The following is a 21,205-nucleotide window of genomic DNA, read 5'->3' as shown; positions in this document are numbered from 1 at the left end:
GAGTGGGGGGGGACATACAGCACTCCCCTCCCTGGTGAAGGGGCGGCCCCTACTCTGCTCTGGCAGGTGGCCATAAGGCAAGAGGTTGAATCTGAGGTGGCCCAGGCCACAGCTCAGCATCCTCTGTGGTGAGGGAGGCGGCCCAGGCCTTGTGGGCTAATCCTTCCTGCTAAGGCCAGAGCCTGACGAAAGGCCAAGATGGTTCCTATTCAACTGTTAACCAAACAGGCCTTTGTGGAGTGCACCACCCAGGCCTGCCACCACTGGGAAAAGCTTTCTAAAGAGACCCCTCAACGCAGCTCCTTTTTGGGGGGAGGGGGTTAAATTGGCCATGGTTGTGTTGGGGTCATGCCTGGTGGGCAAGCTAGGGAGTAAAGAGCTTTTATCAAGAAAGGTGCTGGTAGAGACATTGGGTGCCTCACCGCCTCTGCCCTGTAGGGGCCGAGGGCATGCCTCCCCAAGATGCGCCACTTTGGCTCACGGACTATTTTGACCTAAAGGCAATCAAGGCTCAGGGCTCACAAGAAACCATTGCCCTCCTTTAACTGCACAGAAGAATCTATATTGGAGGTCTTTCCAGAATAAGTGTTATTGCTAGAGATCACTTGCACCTGAGTGACCCATCTATAGGGCAGGGCAAACATCTCATTACCAAACACTCCCGCCTCCTAGTGCTCTGTGAAGTGCATTCCTTCCCCTTGCAGTCCCAGAGCCCTGCCCCTTCCTCTTAGTTCAGAATGACCTGGAGATCTCTGGGCCTGTCTCTGCAGTTTCCACATCTGCTTGGATCCTCTGTACATACTTCTATTCAATTTGATTTTCTCCTGTTCACCTGTCTCAGGTCAACTTGATCCCTAGTCCAGCTTGAAGGACCTCTGAGGGGACAGGAGTTCTTGCTCCCCAACGGCCCTCCCTGAAAGCCACCTCTCAGTTCCCTTTTGAGCAGCCCCTCACCCCTGCCGAGTGTAGGAAGGGGACTGGGTGCCCCTGTTTCTGGATCCCTAGCATGGTTGGGGCAGATCCGAGACTCGGGTTTGGCCACTGGGCTCTCCTGGGACTCTGGGTCCCAAGCAGGGGAGGACAGGAGGCCTGGTTGGAAGGTATTGGCAGAGAGCTGACCAGACTCTTCTAGCAAGCTACTGTCCTCAGATCCCCTGATTCTATGAACACCCCTACCCCATATCCTTCTAGTAACACCCCATTGCTCTTCCTGGGTTGGCTTCTGTAGCTTGGGCCATGAAGAACTGTTGCTGTCAGTGGAGACAGTGGCAGATCATGTGGAGGAAGGCCCCAGACCCAAGACGCCTTCTTAGGGAACTGGTGCCCAAGGGCTGACCTGGTGGTCAGATCTTCAAGCTCCTGTGAGATGTCCCCACTCACTCACCCTTCCTTCCTCACTAAGGACATCCCAGCATCACACGGTAATGTGTGTGTCTAGAGACAGTTTCCATTGGGAGAATGAATGATTTAACTTCCATGGACGTCCAGCCCTGTTCTCTGCCTCTCGGCTCGGAAGTTAACTGTGATTGGCTGAAACCACTTTGGCTTTGAACTTTAAAGTGCTGTGCAAAACCAAACCCCCACGCACCTCGGATTTGCTAGGTCCTTTCTTTGGCCCTTTCTTCACGGGCCCTGGGGTGGCATGGTGCCTTGGGGCTTGGCAGCCAGCAGTCCCAGAGATTTGGTGCTCTCTGTTAGGGCTTGGAGTGAGGGGCTGAGGGGCGGCCACAGAGGGAGGGTGCTTGGGCCCTGTGTCAGGCAGTGGCTGCCTGCTGTGCTGAGTGGCTCTGTTTCGGGCTTGCCAGCATCCCCAGAAGGGTCCAGAAGCTGGACCCTCGACTGAGGAGCGGAGGCCCTCTAGTTCGCAGGAAGTAGAAAAAGTGTTATTTACAAAGAACATATTAAAAATACAATAGAGGACCGGTTTCCCCTGCACTCCCCTATCCCGGCTCAGAGGGGAGCTCCTTCCTCACTGGGGTCAGAGTCTCAGAACCAATTCCTCCGGGTGCTGCTCCCCACATGTCTGATTTTGAGGGTTGGGGGATTCTTGTTTCTGGGCTATGCTCAACTCGGAAGGGCAGCTGAGCTGTGTTGGGGGTTTTCACTGGGCCAGGTTCCGGCGGCCCACAGCTCCAGGGACTTAGGATATGTCCGAAAGCACCCTTGCCTGCGTCCATGTTCTAGCTGGGGCAGAAATTATTTCCAGGCAGTAAATACAGAGTCGTCTCAGGAAACAGGTCTGCCTCTTGATGTTTTGTGCTTGGTACCTGGTTCTGTGGGGAGAGAAGGAAACAGGTCAGAGGAGGAAACCCTGCACCCTAGAGAAGGTTCAGGGAGGTGAGGGATAGGCCCCAAGCCCCCGGTTTGATAACAGGGACAGAGGCTGTCCCTCTGGGCCAGGGGCTACCTCTTCCTGCTGGCAGCTCCACAGGGGTGTGAGTCCATCAGGAAATTCTCAGGGGCTCTTTTGGGCGGCCTTCTGAGATGGAGTTTGGGAGGAGGTGTTCAGGTTGACCATCCTTCTGCTACTATTGCCAAATTAGCCCCCATTACCAATATAGTGGATGTTTATATATATATTTTTTTGTCTATGAGAGTTAAGATGTACAGATGCCCCCATTCTGGATGGGCAGGGCGGGCAGGAGGTGAGGAATTGAGGGGCCAGGGCTTATCTGTAGGGCTGTTCCGGGATCCCAGGGGGCCGGCCAGGGAGCCCAACTCACCTTTCACAGTCTCTGAGCCCCGTGTAAATCATAGTCACTATCGGAGGAGTTATCAGGCTGGGTGGAAACACGATTCAGGGCCCCTTCCAGAGCTGCAGAAAGAAAAGAGGCCATTTGCAGCAGGCTTACCCCACCAGGCTGCACAGAGAGAGCCCCTCAGAGCCCAGGGCCCCATGGGGTCTGAGGATCACAGGGGCTTAGGAGCTGGTGGGTGGCTTGACAGTCCTGTATCTGTTTTGATAAAAATCAGCCGGTGTTCACTAATGATACTGAACTCTGGGCTCCCTGGGGGCTTAATTGTTAGTGCCAGTCAGGGAACATTCAATTCAGGCCTCCTGCAGGTCTGCAAGGGATCCAAGGGGCCTCATTTACCATCTGGCCCACAAGGCCCTGCAGAGAAACAGGCCTGTTAGGTCACAGCAGTGCTGTGGTTTAATGGCATCTCGGCATATTCTCTCTAGCTGAGTGGCTCATGGTCTCTGGGGGGACAAGCTGAGGCCGGTTAAGGCCGGATCTGTTTCATACCACTGTCAAAGGGCAGTTAGAGCCCCCACTCCCCTGGGCATCCTGTTTCTGGGTGTGGCCTGTGCTCCGGCCTGCCTTCACCCTGGAAGCCTGGCTGCTGCTTACCTGCATAAGCAGAGACGTGGGAGTTCCTGGGAGGCTGGCTGTATTCATTCTCCACATGTGAGACAGCAGGGTTCTCAACCTGGGACCGGACGGTCGCCGTGTGGTTGCGATGGAAAGACACTGAGCAAATGCAGGAGATGGTGTCATTAGCCTTGCTGCTCTGTCTTCCTCTGCTCCTCCTCCCCAACAGGGGCCCGGAATTGAGATTTCTTGTTTCCATTGTAGGATGGGGGGAAGGCCAAGGGCACCCACACCTCCTCACTGCATCCCTCTGCTCCTTTCTTCCTGAGCAGGTGCATTCTTGCGGGGACTCAGACTTCCTGAGCAGCTTGGGTTTGGCCAGCAATCTGGCAGGGTGGGCCTTCAGCTGTCAGTTAGTCATTCATCAGGTATTTATTAGGCAGGGATTGGAACACAGGTGATAGGCCAGATACAGTCCCTCCTCTCCTGGAGCTGAGGGGCTTTATATTGTAAAAGAGACTTCACAGCACACCTTGATTTGCAAAAGGGAAGGAAGAACATGGAGTGGGAGAAGGGCCATGGTTCTGTCCGTTAGGGTGGTCTGGCTGTGGCTAGAGGGACAGAGGATGAAGAACGAGGGTATGGGATGGGCTAGCTGTTACAAAATGTTTTAAAATTGGCCTTTTAAAATTGTTCCATGAGAAAACGAGCTTGGACAACCTTTCTTGCAAAAATGCCCAGTACGGTTCTAGTAAGTCCTGAAATAAAGAGCCGCGCCTCGTTTTGCTTACCTCACTGATTTCTGAATCTATGTGATGGTGGAATACCACCTGCTGACCCCTGTTGACCACAGTTCCACCTTAGATGAACTTGGTGGAGATCAGAGGCCTAAAGTAGCTGCTGGCTTCGTAGGTGGTCAGCAGAGAGCCGTTGACCCCCTGTGGACACTGGCTGGGGCTGAGGGAGGACTTTGCCTTCCGCAACACTTACTGTTCTGGTTCATTCCCGTCGGGCCAATCCACTGGCGCTGCTTCTTCTGGCGGACTGGGTGACAGACAGGAAAGGCACATGAGGCAGAGGCTGGGCAGGGATCATGGGAGGGAAGGATGGGGAGACTTGTGTGGGGGAAGGTGGGGGGGGAGGCAGGAGGCAGCAGGCGCAGCTGAAGGAGAGACTGCTGGACTTTGCCCCCTGAAATCCTTCGGGATCTCAGTTTTCTGACTTGCTCAGGAGGGTGACTGGGCCCATCTAGGGTGAAGGGGCGTGTTGAGGGGGCCTTAGAACCAGAATTAAGCCTGGGAGGGCAGGAGGGACCTGGCCGACACTGTGCACCTCCCGGTCTTCTCTTGGACTCTCTAATCTCACTTCCAGTCTCTGCATAGTTTTGCTCCGAGCCCTGCAAGGCAAGGATACCAGCCCCCTACATTCACAAGGCGCGCCCTCGCCCATCAGGTAGATGAAGAAACTGAGGTTCAGGGAGGAAGCGGCTCAGTAGCAGCCCCGGCAGGCAGTCGCTTGGGGTTGGAGCCGGGCCTGGACCCAGACCTGGAGCCTCGGCTTGGGGGGGGGGGGGCAGGTGTGCGCCAATCAGCGCTCACCGTATTCCTGCTTCTCTCTCTGTTCCCACCGGCGGGAGAGGGGTGGGCCGGGTAGGGAAGCCCAGATGCTCTCCTGCACACCCCCCCCCCCACAGGGGCTTGAAAGTGAGGGGGTTCGGGGCGCCCGCACCTACATTTCTTCACCAGCTTCCTGTAGGCGTGAGGACCGCACACGACCAGCAGGACTGCCAGGAGCACAAGGGCCAGGACGATGCTCATCACGGTGCCTGCGCCCAGGCCTGCCGGGTTTGGGTCCTGGCCTGGGGGAGGCAGAGGTCAGGGGGATCCTGGCTGGGAAGTGGGAACTGTCCGCTCAGAGGGAGGCCGCTGGCTCCCCCACCCCCCACCCCTTGCTCCTTGCAGTTCACCAGCATGTGCCAGAAGGCAGTTATCTACTGGCCTCTCCACCTGTCTCTCAAACTCTCTGCTACCCATTCATCTGTCTCCTACCTGTCCTCCAGCTATCACTGGCCACTCTTGTTATCAACTATTTCACTTTCTACCCTTTGCCAGCTGCTTATAAGTGATCACCTTGCCATCGTATGCTAAGAGCCATCCACCCATCGGTCCACCCGTTCAGCCCTCCATTCATCTATTTCCTCTCTTTTATGCGTGATTCAATGACCAGTTCTCCCTTGCTCTTCTAGCTTCCATCCTGGAAGACTAGAAGACAGAAGGAAAGCTCCTTATCCATTATGACCAATCTCCTCTTTATGGTTCATGCTCATTGTTGTCTGAGCACAATTGCCCCCCTCCACCCCCCTTTGCCACCTCTCCAACCTTTTCTAGGACTCCGAGCCTCTGTCTAGGCCTGGAGCCTGTCCTTCAGAAGCACACTCACTGGTGAGGTCCTAGAAGGGAAAATCCAGCACTGCCCTCTGCCCACTGTAGGCTGTGGCCAACTCACATGTGACAAATACCCTTCTGCAGTAGGTTTTTCTCTCTTGAAGCTGGTGACACTGGGACAGCTTCTCCTCAGGGCAGAAGAGCCCGTGGGAGGTTTTCTCGGTGGCATCCAGCACCCGGAAGGAGTTGAGTTTGCCGCAGCGCTGCTCCTGGCACACCTCCTCCCACCGCGCCGTGCCCTTTGCCCGAGGGACGTCGCACAGGACCTCCCACTGCCTGCCCTGGCGCACCTCCACAGAGCCTTCACACAAGCCGCTGCCCCCCACCAGGCGGCTCTGCACCTTGGGCTGGAAACCTGGAGAGGGGAAGCAGTGGAGGGCAGGTGAAAGGTTTGGGGGAGCTCTAGCCTACCCTGGCCTGGCTACTGGGGCCCCGTGTCGCTGGCCAACAGGGGGCCATGGCAGAGCCCAGCTCGTGGGGAGCTGGGGTCGCCTTCCTGTCTGTTCTTCCCTCCTTCTGGCATCTTCTGGCATTGCCCCCATCCAGCTCCTTCCCTGGCGTCTCCATCCTGAGATGTGACAGCATGGGTGCTCTCAGGGAAGATGCCGAGAGAGGGCAATGCTCACGGCAGCCGCTGGAGGGACTCAGTCCCCGCACAGGTGACAGTGAAAGAAGAGCTGTGAGAAACAGGCTCCACCTGGGTCCTCTAACCTTGGAGAACCATCCCTGGCCAGGCGGGAGGGCTTTTCAGAAAGGAAAAACTGAGGCCTAGTGACAGGAAACAGCTCCTGCCCCGGGTCCTGGTACTTCAGGGGTGGGACAGAACCCAGGATTCCTGCTGCCCAGCCTCAAGGGGTGGGCTTTCACGAGAGGACTCGGTTTGACAGAGACTGAATCCATTTCTGCTTGCCAGGGTGGGGCCTGGGGTGCACAGCTGAGGCCCACCTGTGCTCAGGTTAGAGGGGGCTGTGATCTCACCCATTTGGCCAGTTTCCAGAACATCCATCTAAAAGGCCTTAGTAAATTTTCTACTTAGAAAAAGAATTTCAAAGGCGAGCCCTTTTTGGGTCTGATTTTGCACGTTGTAGCCTGCAGGAGGGCAGTGGCGAGTGGGTCTGAGAACCAGACTATCCACCCGGCCATCAGGCCCAGAGAGACCCTGGGTGGGGGACGCTGGGCCGCTCCTACCTGGAGGAGGTGGTGTTTCACTAATTCATACCTGGCGTCCACCGGGCTAGGGGGTGGTTGCGGGGTGCAGAGGGAGTGGGGGTGGTATGCTTGCGGGGTAGCCCAGAGGTCCAGGGCAAGGCTTCCTAGATCTTTGCACACACACCCCGAGGACCTTGCTGAAATGCGCATCTGATTCAGTAGGTCTAGGTTGGACCACTATATCTGCATTTCTAAGCAGCTCATGTAGCTGGTGCTGCTGGTCTAGGACCACACTTTGGGTAGCCAAGGCTGGGACCACAGACTCTGGGGTGACGTGGCTTGAGTAGAAATCCCAGCTAGTGCTCTGTGATATTGGGCAAGAAATGTAACCTCTCTGCGCCTCAGCTTCCTCATCTGTAAAGTGAGGATAATAATAGCGCCCACCTCCTCAGGCTGTTGTGAAAATGAATGACCCTCCTGGGAAGGTCCCTGTCACCCAGGAAATGCTCGGTAAGTCGGACTTCGTATAGTCTGGACTCCACTAGAACCCTTCTGGTGATGGGAACCCACCCCTTCCCTTACTCTGACCTGCAGTCTCTTCCTCCTCCATTTCCCCAGGGATCCTGGTTTGGGGGTCCCCGAGAGCATCCTCCTTGGTCTTCTCTCCTCAGCCACACCAGATTCACCAGTCTTTTTGTTGTCTTTGTGTAGGAGCCTCCGCAAGCAGCTCTCTGGGGACCTGCTCTGGTCTCCCTCTGCCCGCTGTGCAGGGGGTAGGGTGGGACAACCTCCCACTTGTTACCATTGCTCCAGCCTCCTCTGTCTCGGGGGTTTGCAAACTCCCCTCCTTCAAGGCTGGTCCCCTCCAAGTGCTCCACCTGCTCTGATCCTTGGCACAAGTCCTAATTCCCACCTAAAGAGCCTTCTCTCCTCTGTTCCCCCAAACCCACAAGGAGACCTTGCCTCATCCTGCAAGTCCTGTTGATCTCCCACCGAGCCGCAGCCAAGCTGGCAGTGCATCTGGGCTTGTTCTGGGTTACTTTGCGTGAGTATAGCTTCCCCCCACCCCATCCTGCCCTCTGTTTCCCTCCCATTCTGCTCTGCATGGTGCCCAGGGCCCTGTGCTACCCACAGGGGTTTCCAGGAACAGGTGTTGACTGATCATCTGGGGGCACCTCTTGGGTCCTCACTGAGTCTCACTCACCAGAACAGACAATGGCCAGAGCTTGGCTGCCCTCATAGGGCGATACTTTTCTGAAGCACTGCTCCAGGGAGGCACAGCTCCTGTTCTGGATCTTCCATCGAATTGGCAAGGGCTTGTTCTCCCCTGGATCTTGTGTCCTGGCTGTCTCAGCCTCTGGCAGAAGCTTTAGGAAAGAACCACACTGCAGGGCGGCACAGATGCGGTTCTCTAGGTCCTGGGTCCTGTCCTGGGTCCTGTCCTGTGCCTCATAGCTGATGGCACCACCCAGGCTGCCGTAGTAGAGCTCCACCACACCAGCACACCGCAGGGCCCCAGGCCTGGCCACCAGCTGCAGCCTGGGAGGAGCTGTGGAGGGAGAAAGAGGGGAGCGGGTCTGAGTACTGCCAGGCTGGCAATGGGGTCCTCCTTGCTCCAGGCTCTCTGGTTCCAACACACAGACGAATGAAAGACTGGCCAACAGCTGTGGGGGGTGGGGAGCTCCCAAATACTGCATAGGGCATACTTCTGCTAAACCTCGTCATGTTTACCTGAAGTTCAAATGCAACTGGGCATCCTGTGTTTTTATTTGCTAGACCTAGCACCCTGGCCCCAGGGACCTCAGAATCCTCTTACCTGTGGGCTCTGGAGTGGTTGTGGGTGGGGGGCTCGTGGGAGGAGGTGTTGTCTTCGGTGGCTCTGCAATGAGATACTCTGGTGAGGGAGGGGCAGGAGCCCTGGGAGGGGGCTGGAGATGGGGGCGGGGGGAGAATGCAGGTTGGGGGAGGGCTGCCCAAACCCGACGGTTTAGAGAAAGACCTGGAACTTATGATTTAAGTGCCCCTTGTCCTACACACTGTCTCTAAATCTGCAGGGTGGGCAGTACCAGCCCATTTTACTGTCGGTAAAACGAAGGTTAAGAGGAGACAGTAATGTTAGCAATTGGCAGAACCAGGTTTTTGGCCTCTTGATCCCACCAGACAGGTGCCAACACCCCCCACCCCAGGTCCCCACCAAGGTATTTTTTTTGGGGGGGGGGGTTGTTATAAATCAGGAATGCCCCTGTACCTGCCTGCTGCAGCCTCAGATCCCAGGCCCCAGGCAGCCTCACCGGGGCTGCTGGCTACTCACCCTGGCAGATCAGGCCCAGGGGGTTGCTCTGGCTTGCCACACTGGTGTTGCAGTTGGAAAAGGACCCCACGTGTCCATGGCAGGTGATCGGTTTCTGGGGACTGTTGAAAGCAGGAAAGTAGGCCATGGCCAAGGCCTCCCCACAGTCCAGCCTCCGGCAGAGCTTCAAGGCCAGCCTAAGTTCCTCCCAGGGGTTTGGGCTCTGGCTCCAGCTCCAGCTCCGGCTGGACACTGTGTACCAACTTTTCCCGATGCAGACCTCCAGCTGGCCCTGGCACCGTGAGCTGGAGCCTTTCAGTCTCACCTGGAACTCTGGGGGGTCAAAGAGGTGTGTGTGTGTGGGGGGAGAGTCCTCTTCTTTCCCAGTCAGGTTCCCCCTCAGCCAGGCCACCTTCTGCCCCAGGGGCTGCCTTCCTGGCTCCTGTGAGCGTTGTGCTCCCTGACACTTGGGGTCCCCCCAAAATCAGGCCCCAGAGGGTGGGGCTTGAGACCTCAGAGCCCAGGGGAACTCAGAGCAGCAGGCAAGGGGTGCTCAGCACCTACCGTCCAGCAGGATTGCTCCACTCATGCAGATTCTGCTTCCATAGAAATAGGGCCTGTCGCCTGTTTTTATTTTTCTTTCTGACTTTTCAAATCAATTTTGTTGAGGTAGGATTTAGACACAGAAACATTACTCATGTGTACTCATTGCAAGAGCCCTTGTTCAGTGGAACGTGACAAAGGCATGCCTTTCTGGAACCACCAACCCCTGGAAAGTTCACTTATGCCCATGTGCAGTCGGTTTCCCTGAATCCAGCCTCATCTGCTTCTGTTGCTAGAGAGAAGTTTTGCCTCCTCCCTAATGTTATGTACCTGGAATCACACAGCGTGTTTTTTTGTTTCTGTTGTTCTGTTTTTCTCGTCAGACTCCCTCGCCTTGGCATTTGGGGTTTCTCTGCATCATTGCATGTACCAGCTTCCTTTTTGTTGTGGAATGTCTCACTGTGTGGCTACGCCACCATTTGGTTGCTGTGAACAAAGCTGTGTGGAACATTCACAAGCTGATGTTTGTCTGTGTGGGCACGTGTTCCGTTTCTCTCGGGAAAATACTGAGGAGTGGAATTGTTGGATCATAGGTAGGAGTAGGACTGGTATGATTTTATAAAGCTCCATGAAGTCAAAAAGAAGGAAATATATTTGTATCTGCAGAGATTCCAGAAGGAGAGACAAGACAGGGATATACGTGGTTGTTACCTGGGGTGTTAGGATGCAGAAAGCACTGGGCAGATGAGAGACAGAAATGGAAATGAGATTCATCATTGTAGGGTTTTTTTATATTTTTAAAATTTTAAGCCAGGCAACTGTATTACCTATTCAAGATTTTATTAATTAATTAATTGATTGATTGATTGATTTTACGTGTAAAAAGCTTTGCCAAGTGATTGGGAGGTGGAGGTTTTCCCTGGTTGGAAACTTCTAGGCAGGCTACTTTTTCTTCTGGGCTTGGGGATCAGAGCCCAGGGCTAGGGCTTGGCAAGGTCACTATACCAGTTTGAGACAAAGAGGGGTTGTTGGGGCACCACTGGGTGGCTCAGTGGTTGAGCGTCTGCCTTCAGCTCAGGTTGTGATCCCGGGTCCTGGGATCGAGTCCTGCACTGGGCTCCCTGCATGGAGCCTGCCTCTCCCTCGGCCTGTGTCTCTGCCTCTTTCTATGTCTCTCATGAATACATAAATAAAATCTTTAAATTGGAAAAAAAAAAAAAGGGCTTGTCCAGTACCTGACATTGGCAGAGTGTTCTGTAGCTTTCCCTCCGGTGAGCCGACTCGCTGAATCCTCACCAGAGAACAGATGGTCTCCCCATTTTATAGGTGGAGAAATTGGGACTCAGAGAGGACAAGTCACTTGCTAGAGCTCAGAGCTAAGATGCCACTGCAGGCTTCCAGATTCTGGACAGGACCCGCCAAGGCCCCTGTGGCTCCTTCTGGCTGCATGCTTCATAAGACTGTCTAGCCACATTTCTCCCAAAAAACATTCAGCATGATGTGATCTCAGGAAATGTGAAAGAGTGAAGTCTGGGGTGAAATGAGTCTGGGAACTGCTGTATTAAGAAATATCAAACACATTTCTCCACGGCAGGACTTCTCAGAGGCTTTCCTAGGCTGGTACACACAATCAGTCTCCAGTGAGGGATGGTGTTGTCTGCCTCTTATCCAACATGTCCCATAAGCCCTGTTTGGGAAACACTAGCCTCTTAAAGTCCAACTGTGAAGGGAGGACGTGCAGCACACTTTACAACCTCGTGCAGTCTCTCTCTGTAGCCTCAGCTGCAAATGCATTTGACCGGGAAGATCTGGCAGGGACTAAGTAGGAAACAGGATTTTGCAGGGAGCATTTATGGGCCATTATGTTTTCTGTTCATGGTGAGTGGGTCATAATAATAATTATCATGATAATGAGCATGCGGGTGGTGCTTTATGGCCATCCAGGGCATCTGCCAGTGCACAGGCGTCTAAATGTGTATACGAGTATGTGGATGTGCGGGTCTGCATGTGTTGGGGCTCACGCTCTCTTTCTCTCTCTCTCTCTCTCTCTCTCTCTCTCTCTGGGGTGGAGTTCACTCTGGCAGGTCCCCCTACAGCCTGATGGAATCACAGTCCTGTCCCCTCACCACCCTCTGCTCCAGACCTCTGTCTGTCTCTTCCTTACCTGAGTCCTCCCAGTGGGCCCCCCCGAGGCAGGAAGTGACTGTAGAAAAGAGAAAAGAGGGTCAGGAAGTGGAGCCTCCCTCCTACCCCCCATCCCGCCTCATACCCACCCACAGCCTGAGCAGTGCCTCTTCTGCATCCCCCCAAACGTCGGGCTCAGGGGTAGGGAATGTCACACTACACATCAGAACCCCCAGGTGGGTCACGAAACCAGTTTAATGGGCTGCAACTATCAATTTTTCCCCTGTTTTAAAACTTTACTTTTTAAATGAGCATCAGTAACATGAATTTTCCTCTAGTGCACAGATCTATGAATGTTAACACATGCGGAGATCTGTGTGATCACCATCATAGTCAAGGTGACATTTCCATCACCGCCCACCTCAACATTTCCTCGTGCTCTCCCTTTGCAGTGATATATAGCTTTGCAGCCACTGATTTTTAAAAATTATGTGGTAATGCAACCATCACAATTTTTTTTTTTTTTTTTTTTTTTTGCAAAACGAAATGGCTCAGAATAGAGAATGTCAGAATACACGGTTGGTTATGAGGTTTTGTGCATTTGGCTGCAGTGTAAAACTGTCGTGAGCACTGCTTTCAATCTGAAAAAGTTTGAGCCTCACAGTTGTAGAGAACCGGAGAAATGACCCAGCATGAGAACCCCAGACATCATCTGCTACTTTCTAGTTATCCCCAAGGCAGGATAAGAATGAGGGCAATTCATCTTAAATAGCTCAGCTTCCAGAGGAGAAGTCGAAGCTCAGAGATGGAGGGGCTGGCCCAAGACAGTGCAGCCAGGTGGCTCAAAGGAGTCAAGACCACAGCCCCGGTTAATGGTGGGTCGGGGACCTGGCCTCCCCTCTAGCATGGCTCCTGCCCAGGCCTGTTCAATAGCCACGGGGGCCCTTTGAGAAGTCCGGCCTCCTCCCAGCCCCGACTGACTCCAGAGTGGGAGGTAAGCTGGCTCACTGAAGGGATTGTCACAGAGCGGCCTGTGGCTGGCTCATCTGTGGCTGGGGGAGGACGCTGGATTTGGGTGGGCCTGGGCCAGGGTGGCACGCTCGCGTGGCTTCGGAGCCCCGTCCCATGTTTGCGGCTCAGCTTTGCCAGCCATGAAGTAGATGTTCTGATTTCCACCTTATGACTCCTGGGCTTGCTTCTCGATTGGCAGCCAGGACAGTCAGGGTGACTACTTTAGAGGGGAAATGACTCCATTTCAGTTGCTTTTGAGAAATTGTTGCTGTGTGTTAAAAAAAAAAAAAATGAAAATAGGTGTGCTTTAAAAAGCTTATTTTTGCCTGAGTGTTTTGGAGCTGGTAGTAGAATTTTAAAGGAGGACGTGCCCACAGTCAAGACTCCCTGGAATAATGCTGGCACCATACTGTGATGTTCTGGCATTGGTGCTCAGGGCTGCTGGTGCTGTTGTGTTGCTGGCTGGGCCTGGGGCAGGCCTGGGGAGGATGGCAGGCCCACGGGGGAGCTTTGCCAGCCTGAGATGCTTGGAGAGCCAGGGAAGAGGGCCCACGCAAGACCTTCCTATCCCCCCAAGTCACCATAGTCAAAATTCATTATTGATAGCAGCTATCAGTTATTGAGCACCTGCTGTGTACTCAGCACTCAGGGTGGCTCCTGATAGATTCCATTGTTAACCTTCCACACAGCTCCATGGTGTGAGTTGCATATATTCATGGTGTAGACGTTGGGAGAAGGAGAATGCCCTGTGCAGGGGGACACTGCCAGCAACTGGCAAGGCCTGGATTCAAACTGTGAGTCTGCCTTCCAAACCTGTGCTCTCTGCTGCCTGCTTGTGTCTCCCAGTGCCAAGTTTGGGGATGCAGAGATGAACACGGCCTAGAACCTGTCCCCCTGGTTTTTGAGTCTCCAGACATTGGAGCCCCTGGAGGCAGGGACCAGACCAGACCATTCTTGTAGATCTCACATAGGATGGCCCAGGCCCTCCTTAGAGAATGTTTCTGGGAAAGACTGAACAAGCTGGAGAACCAAGTAAAATTCCCAAAATGCTCTGTTGAGGAAGGGCATCTAGGTATCCCCACACTTTGCCTCCCTCTGGGTGCCTGATGTCCTCAGTGGAGCAGCATTTCCTGGCTCATCCCTCCTTCACCATCACCATCACTGTCACCATCACCACCATCACTATCACCACCATCATCACCACTACCACTATCATCACGATCACTACTACTATTAACAACACCATCACCGGCACCACCGGCACCGTGACTACCATCATTGTCACCATCGGTACCACCAGTATCATCACCACCACTACCATCACATCATCACCATCACCATTACTACCATCATTACCTCCATCAGCCTAACCATCACCACCACCATGATCAAAATTACCGTCAACAACAATACCACCATCACCATTACTATCAGCCTCACCACCATCACCATCAGCCTTACCATCCCCATCATCACCACTGGCAACACTTTAATTTTTTTTAATTTTTTATTTTTTTATAAAACAGAGCTCAGGCTCTGCCTTTTTTTTTTTTTTAAAGATTTTATTTATTCACTCATGAGAGACACAGAGAGATAAAGAGAGGCAGAGACACAGGCAGAGGGAGAAGCAGGCTCCATGCAGGGAGCCTGATGCGAGACTCGATCCCGGGATCCCAGGATCATGCCCTGGGCCGAAGGCAGGTGCTAAACCGCTGAGCCACCCAGGGATCCCCCTGGCAACACTTTAAGAGTTCACATTTACCCAGGCATTTGTATATGTTGACTCTCTCAAACTTCATTGCTCTATGAAGTAGGCACTATTGGGTTTTTTTTAAAAAAATTATTTATTTTAGAGAGACAGAGACAGAGGAGGAGAGAGTGTGTGCGAACAAGGGGATGGGCAGAGGGAGAGGGAGAGGGGGAGAGAATCCTCAAGCAGACTCCCCACCGAGCACGGAGCTTGATGCAGGGCTTGATCTCACCACCCTGAGATCATGACCTGAGCAGAAACCAAGAGTTGGATCCTTAACTGTTAGAGCCACCCAAGTGCGCCAGTAGGCACTATTATTTTGATCTCCATTTTATAGATGAAGAAGTGGAGAAAGATGAACTAACATGCTGAGCAGCAGGTTGCTGCTGGGGCTGGGACTCAAAGCCAAGCCATCTGTCACTCCTCCTTTTGCCAGTTTACTGCACGTTCATGGTGTGCAGATGTGATGAACAGGAATGAACTTGGAATTTCCTTCGGTTAGTGAAACACGCTGTGGGGAGACTTTTCCGTGAACTTGCTCTATGGTCCTGGCAAGTCACTCGCCCTCTCTGGATGTGGTTTCCTCAACTGTAAAACGAGAAAGTTAGACCCCGCGATCCCTCACCTTCCTCTTGGGCCAGGCTTCTCTGCTCTTCCTGCTGTATCTCAGAGGCTGTCAAGGGCCAGGGACCAGTGGACAGTGAGACGTGTGACTGCCTCAGAGCCTTCTAGGTGCTTCGTTCTGTCTGTCCAGAGATATGTTTAGGTTGTCATTGTCCACGACATATTTCCATTCTTTGAGCTTCTCCTCACAGGGGTCTGACCAAGAGCCTCCTTCCCTGGAACCCTGCAGATAACACTTAGGTTCTCTCTGAGACCCTCCGGGGCTGCAGCGAGGCCTAGCGGGTTGCAGAATCCGCAACCAGAGGCCCAGAGACCCTAGGTGACCATGAAGCATTGTGTCCTTTGCTAACCTGCCATCCACAATCGCAGCCTAGCAGCTGGGGCCAGGAACGAGAATCCTCCAAAGGCTCCTCGTTCCCCTGCCCCCTCCCCTCGGAGCCGAGCCCAGAAGGAGTTCAGGGCCGAGAAAGCCCGAGAATGTGAGAAGGCATCTTCACTCTCCTGGCCTCGCTCTTCATCTCCCCATTTACAGAAATTTAGTCATTTTGACCCTACCTGCACCGGCGGGATCTCTGTGAGAAGTCCGTGCATTCCAGAAGGCACCCAGAGAGGGTAGGCACCCTCGTCCCTACCCGCCTGGTCCTCTTGTGTCCCCAACATTCCCAGTGATTCTCGCTTTGGTTCTCTGTGTGATAGCGCTGGCTGCATCAGGCCGTGGATGGGTTTTATTGGCTCTGCATGCTGCTTAAAATTTTTTTCAGTCAACTTTTAAAAATTAGGTTTCTTTGTGTTTTGTTTGGCTTAAAAAAAAAAAATCCCGGGATCCCTGGGTGGCACAGCGGTTTGGCGCCTGCCTTTGGCCCAGGGCGCGATCCTGGAGACCCAGGATCGAATCCCACGTCGGGCTCCCGGTGCATGGAGCCTGCTTCTCCCTCTGCCTGTGTCTCTGCCTCTCTCTCTCTCTCTCTGTGTGACTATCATAAATAAATAAAAATTAAAAAAAAAATCCCAAGAGTGAAATGTTTTTGGAAAATAGGATCCTCGGGCCTCATCAGGCTACCTCCCCAAGAGCTCCCATGCAGCAACCTGTGGGATCTGGTTTGCCAGCACCCCTGAGGCCCCTTGCTGTCACCTTGTGTCTGGAGAGCTCCAGCTTCAATCTCATGATGGTTTCTGCCGAGAGACATGAATTTTCATGCCATATGGGATGTGCAGGATTATAAATAGCATCCCGTTCATTCAGGTCAGGATCGGCACCAAAGGCACTTTCCAGAGATCTGCAGACGTTGTTTGGGTTTTGGAATTGCTGGAGAACGTTTATGGACTCGTGTTGGTGGTTCTACTTTGCAGTACTCGGCAGAGCCAGGACTTGGCCCAGGCTGGCCAGCCTCTGGCTCACTCCGACACTCCTGGGGCCCGTGAACATCTGCCTTTGCAACCACCATGTACTGGGAAGTGGAGACAAGGCAGCAGGGTCCCAGGGAGGGGCTGGGACATGTCTGATAGGAGCAGTGAGAGTGAACATGTGTGATGCTCCTACCTCATGCAGACCCCAGGGCAAGCTCTCGGCACGGGGGACCTGGCCCCCATCCTCCCAATAGCCCTGCTGCAAGGGGCTGCTGTCACCCTGTTTCCCAGATCAGGAAATGGATGGACTTAGTGAGGTTTGGAAGTCAGATGTTCCAGCTTCTCCATAAACAACAAGTCCCTCTAATAGTCTGCAAACATCTCATCAATTCACAGCAAACACCACAGGTCGGACTGCCTTTTGGGGGGGGGCGGCGTTTTGGATTTTTCTTCCTTTCATCCTCTGATGAGAGGCTGATTAGAAGGTCAGAAACCCCCTTTCCTGAAACGGAGCTGTGTCTAACCTGAGTCTGTATCAAGGCTTTAGGAGAACAAAGATGGCAGAGGCCCCCAATTCTGTTTCTCGGCGGAATACCAGATGAGGTGATTGGTTTCTGATCGGGAGTCTTTTTGTGTGCAAAACATGCAGAGAGTCGCTGAGTTTATGCCAGGAAAAGCCTGGGGACTGGCACCCACAGAAGGAACAGCAGATTCAGACCTCTAAGCCTGCTCACGGGCCCTGCACTGACCTGTTGATATGAACAGATCCCAGGCAGGACAGCTGTCACAGTCTAAACTGTCGTCACTCTCTCACTGGTGCCTGCTATTTGCACGTATTTAATGCCACGTACGCATCTCCACTGTGACAGTGATAAGACCTTCATTTTGTTCGGAGCTTCCTATATCCCAAAGGTGTTTCCCCCCACAGCACCCTAAGGAAGTGCCCATGCTTATGCTCCTTTTCAGATCAACAAACTGAGGTTCAGAGAGGCTGAGCAACTTGCCCAAGGTCACACAGTTTGCTGATGGTAGAGTCAGGACAAGAAACCCCATCTCCATGACTTGACAGGGTCCTGTGGGAATCTACCACTGGGAGAACCTGGAGCCTGCTCACCCCAGGGTACAGGTAGGGGAACTTGAGGCCAAGGAAGGAAGGGCTCACTCTGGATGTCTCCATGGGAATCTGTGGTGGCGCAGGACCCTTTGCACTTCTGCCAGCCACCACTGATTTTCCATCCTGTCCCTACCACATGTGTCTCAATGATGTCCCAGGGGAGAGGGGCGTTTCAGGGGCCTGTGAGAACCAGACATGGTGATGATGATGATGATGATGATGATGGTAGTGTCTATGGAGGAAGTGACCCGGGGCCATAATCCCTCATCTGCAACTTAATACCCTAAACCATAAGTCTTTTCTAGTACACTTGGCAGGAGGGTATTTGCAGCCTTTAATGAGTCTCTCTTAGTGTGTGAATTCATGTTTCATTGAATGGGAACGTGTTTGATTAGGGGGTGTTACCAAGACCTCATCGGCGCATGATGAACACATAGTACATACACAGTATGACCCCCAATCTGGAAAATTCTGCCTCCTGTGGATGCCTAGCCCCTCTCGGGCCTGCCCTGCCTGTTGCGTGTACGCTTGCAAACCCCTATGGACCACGTCCCTCTTTTGCCTGCCTGGCTGGCTCTTTCCTGCATCTGTGTCTTAGAAGAGATGTCACTTCCTCCGAGAGGCCCTCCCTGCCTACGCAGCCCCTGGACTGGGCATGCTCCTCAGGGAAGTTGGCCACAGGGTCCCACCTGCTCTTGTGTTCTTCACTGCACTTACCACAATGCTTAGGAATTTGTAACTATTTCGGGTGCTTCCTCCATTAGGGTAAGGATTCCCGTCTTGTTTACTATGATCCCAGATGCTTTACAAGCATTGGGCATATAACAGATGCTCCATAAATATTTGTAGTTGGATAAATGAAGGTGTGAGTGACCCGTGTAAGAGGGCTGGGGAGAGGAGATTCGATGGCCAGGCTGGCGTCTGGCAAGACTCTCTACTAGGTCCGACCTCACTTTGTTCCCTCCGGACTCTGACCTTGGTGATGATGAGAGTAATAACTACTATGACCATCCGTGCTTACTGAGCACCTACTATATGCTCTAAACCAGCATTCCTACTAAAAGCTCTACATTCATCAATTCATTTAATCCTTACAAATCTCTGTGAGACATATGCTCTCAGTGACTTTGTCCTGCCCCAATGCTGGCTTCTGCAGTCCTGTGGCCAGGCCTGACCCTCAGGGCTGTCTTCACACACCATTGATCCAACCAGGTGAGCCCCAGGCAGGCTGGGGTTGAGGGCAGCAACAGAGGGGACCAGCTGTCACACCACCCAGGCATGCCGTGGGCATCTGTGTGCCCCAAAGGTCCCCAAGTCACAATCTGGATGGCCAGCCAGGAGTCCCCAGCCCTCAGCAACCCTGCCCTTGGAGGGGACATGTCTGCAGGAGGTAGTTGTGATCTGCAGCCATTTCTCTATTTGTGGGAGTGGCTTTGGCGTGTCTGTATTTTTAGGGTACAGGGGGCCTCCATGAGAGCAGGAGTGCCGGGCTGGAGTTGGCCCTGCTGCTCACTAGCTGCTGTGCCCTGGGCTTTGCTTCTTGGCTCTTCTGGAACTCAATTTCCCTGACTATGAAATGGGGGCAATGGGCCCACCAACCTCATGAGCTGTTGTGAAGCTTACAGAAGAAAGTAGCTTTTAAAGGTACTTTGTAAGCTGTGATCCATCGAACAGTGAGAATGTTCACTATCTACCAGTTCACACAAACACCGGAAAGCATGAGCTCCTGGGTTTCCAGATGGTTCTCAAACCCCCCGGGGAAGGTGCTGCCTTCCAGTCTCCCTGACTCTGGGCTCTGCTGGGATAGGGCAGCTGCTGGATCTGGCCAGGAAACTGGTCCCATGATGGGCTTCACTTGGGAGCCCCAGAGAACAGGACTCCATTCCCGTTCTCGGCGGGGAGCCTGGCAGCCTCCCTGGTCGCAGCTCCTTGGGAGGATCCTATCTCTAGGCCTCTGCCCTGGGGACAGACGGCATTCGGTATCTCTCGTGGGTCCATGTGAGAAGAGCTGTGTGAACATGTGTGCACCTGTGCCATCATCACATGCACGGACGGAAGGTAAACCTACATTTGGAGACATGTCAGGCCCATGGAAACACACACAAATATTTAAATACACACGTTCACATCTGCTCACACTACACACCAGCCTCTCTAAGAGGGACTGAGGCTCCCTGAACAGGCAGGCAGGTCCTAGCCCCTGGGTCCTTTCCCTGAAAATTGGGAAGCCGTAACACTTCCTTCTCCCCCGGTCAGGCATCTCTCTTGCCCACAGTGCCCTCCAAGCCCTTGAGAGGTGGTCAGACCTCATCCAGTTCACCTCTGCATATCATAAATGGGGAGACCGCCAGCTTCTACCAACTCCCCTCTGCTGTACAGGAGGCCCCAGGTTCAGCCACCCCTGGCCTTACCCCGGCCACCTTCTCAGAGGCCCGGGTGCTCCTGCACAGCCTTGGAGTCCCGGTTCTGAAGCCCTTCATCTGGGCCCTGAGTGAGAGCAGCCCCAGGGTGCACTCCACCCTGGCTGGCCAGCCTCCTGGGGCTCCTCTGGGACAGAGCTGGAGACTGTGGACTCAAGGTGTGTGTCTGATTCATGCTCAGCTGCGTTCAGAGGCAGCCCTCTGTGCCTTGGCCCCGTGTGCTCAGAGCATCATAGAACTGCCCAGGAGACATTGAGCTACATACGCCTGGGCGCATCTAGGTAAAGGCCAGACGCTCCAAGTGCCGTTGCGGGTGGGGGCACGGCAGAGGAAGCTTGAGCTAGAGGGGGGGCTGGATGACTTGGTTTCTAGGCTGAGAGTCTGATTTAGCATGGGGCCCACCTGGAAGGTGCAGGAAGACCTCCGCAGTACAAGAAAGAAGCAGAGCTGGGGGGTGGTAAAGGGATGGAAGGGACCAGTGGGGTGGCCCCGACCCTTCCTGATGCTCCAGAGAGGTCACATATAGGCCTGTGTCAGACCGGGGCGAGAACCGGCTTCTCTTCCCTTGCATCCCAAGTCCCAGTAGCCCAGTACTCACCCAGCACCCCCAGCAGGCACAGGGCGGCCAGCGGTGGTTGCTGAAACCCCATGGACGCAGCCTCCTTCTGCCTCAGCCTTGGCAAGCTCGGCATCCCGTGGGTGAGAGGAGTCTGGTCCTGAGTCTCCCTCTCGGGGAGGAGGGGGTGGGGCGGGCAGGCGAGGGCAGGGTACGACAGGGAAGCAGGCGGTGTAGGGCCTGCGTCACCTGTGTTTGAAGTCGAACCGTCAACTTCCTCCTGGTAAAACCATCTGCCCCAGTTTGAATGGCAGCCCTGGCTTCCTGGGCCGGGGCAGTACCCCTACCACCACCTGACGCCAGGACAGGCCCCAGCTGCTGGGAGGGAGAAGGCCCGGCCCCACGGGTGGGCCGGAGGGGTCTAGGGGGTCGGGGACAAGGCCATCAGGCAGGGGGACCTGCCGAAATGGCCCCCACCGAGCTGTGCAGGGAGGTGAGAGCCGGAGGTGAGGGTGCCAC

General features: G+C 54.0%; 1 protein-coding gene across 1 annotated transcript; it reads right to left on the bottom strand.

Moving 5' to 3' along the window:
• Window positions 1-1,883: 1,883 nt before the first annotated feature.
• Window positions 1,884-20,947, bottom strand: CD5 (CD5 molecule). Its single transcript, XM_072789348.1, has 11 exons — window positions 20,729-20,947; window positions 11,905-11,943; window positions 9,219-9,530; window positions 8,724-8,786; window positions 8,112-8,456; window positions 5,820-6,113; window positions 5,047-5,172; window positions 4,305-4,358; window positions 3,354-3,473; window positions 2,724-2,815; window positions 1,884-2,273 (listed from the first exon to the last, which is right to left on the bottom strand). Exons 1-10 carry the CDS (start codon window positions 20,820-20,822, stop codon window positions 2,727-2,729), a joined length of 1,536 nt encoding a protein of 511 aa, XP_072645449.1. The 5' UTR covers window positions 20,823-20,947; the 3' UTR covers window positions 1,884-2,273; window positions 2,724-2,726.
• Window positions 20,948-21,205: the final 258 nt, after the last annotated feature.

This window comes from Canis lupus, chromosome 21, assembly GCF_048164855.1.
Source record: "Canis lupus baileyi chromosome 21, mCanLup2.hap1, whole genome shotgun sequence".
NCBI lineage: Eukaryota > Metazoa > Chordata > Mammalia > Carnivora > Canidae > Canis > Canis lupus.
This window is presented reverse-complemented; position numbering and strand designations above follow the sequence as displayed.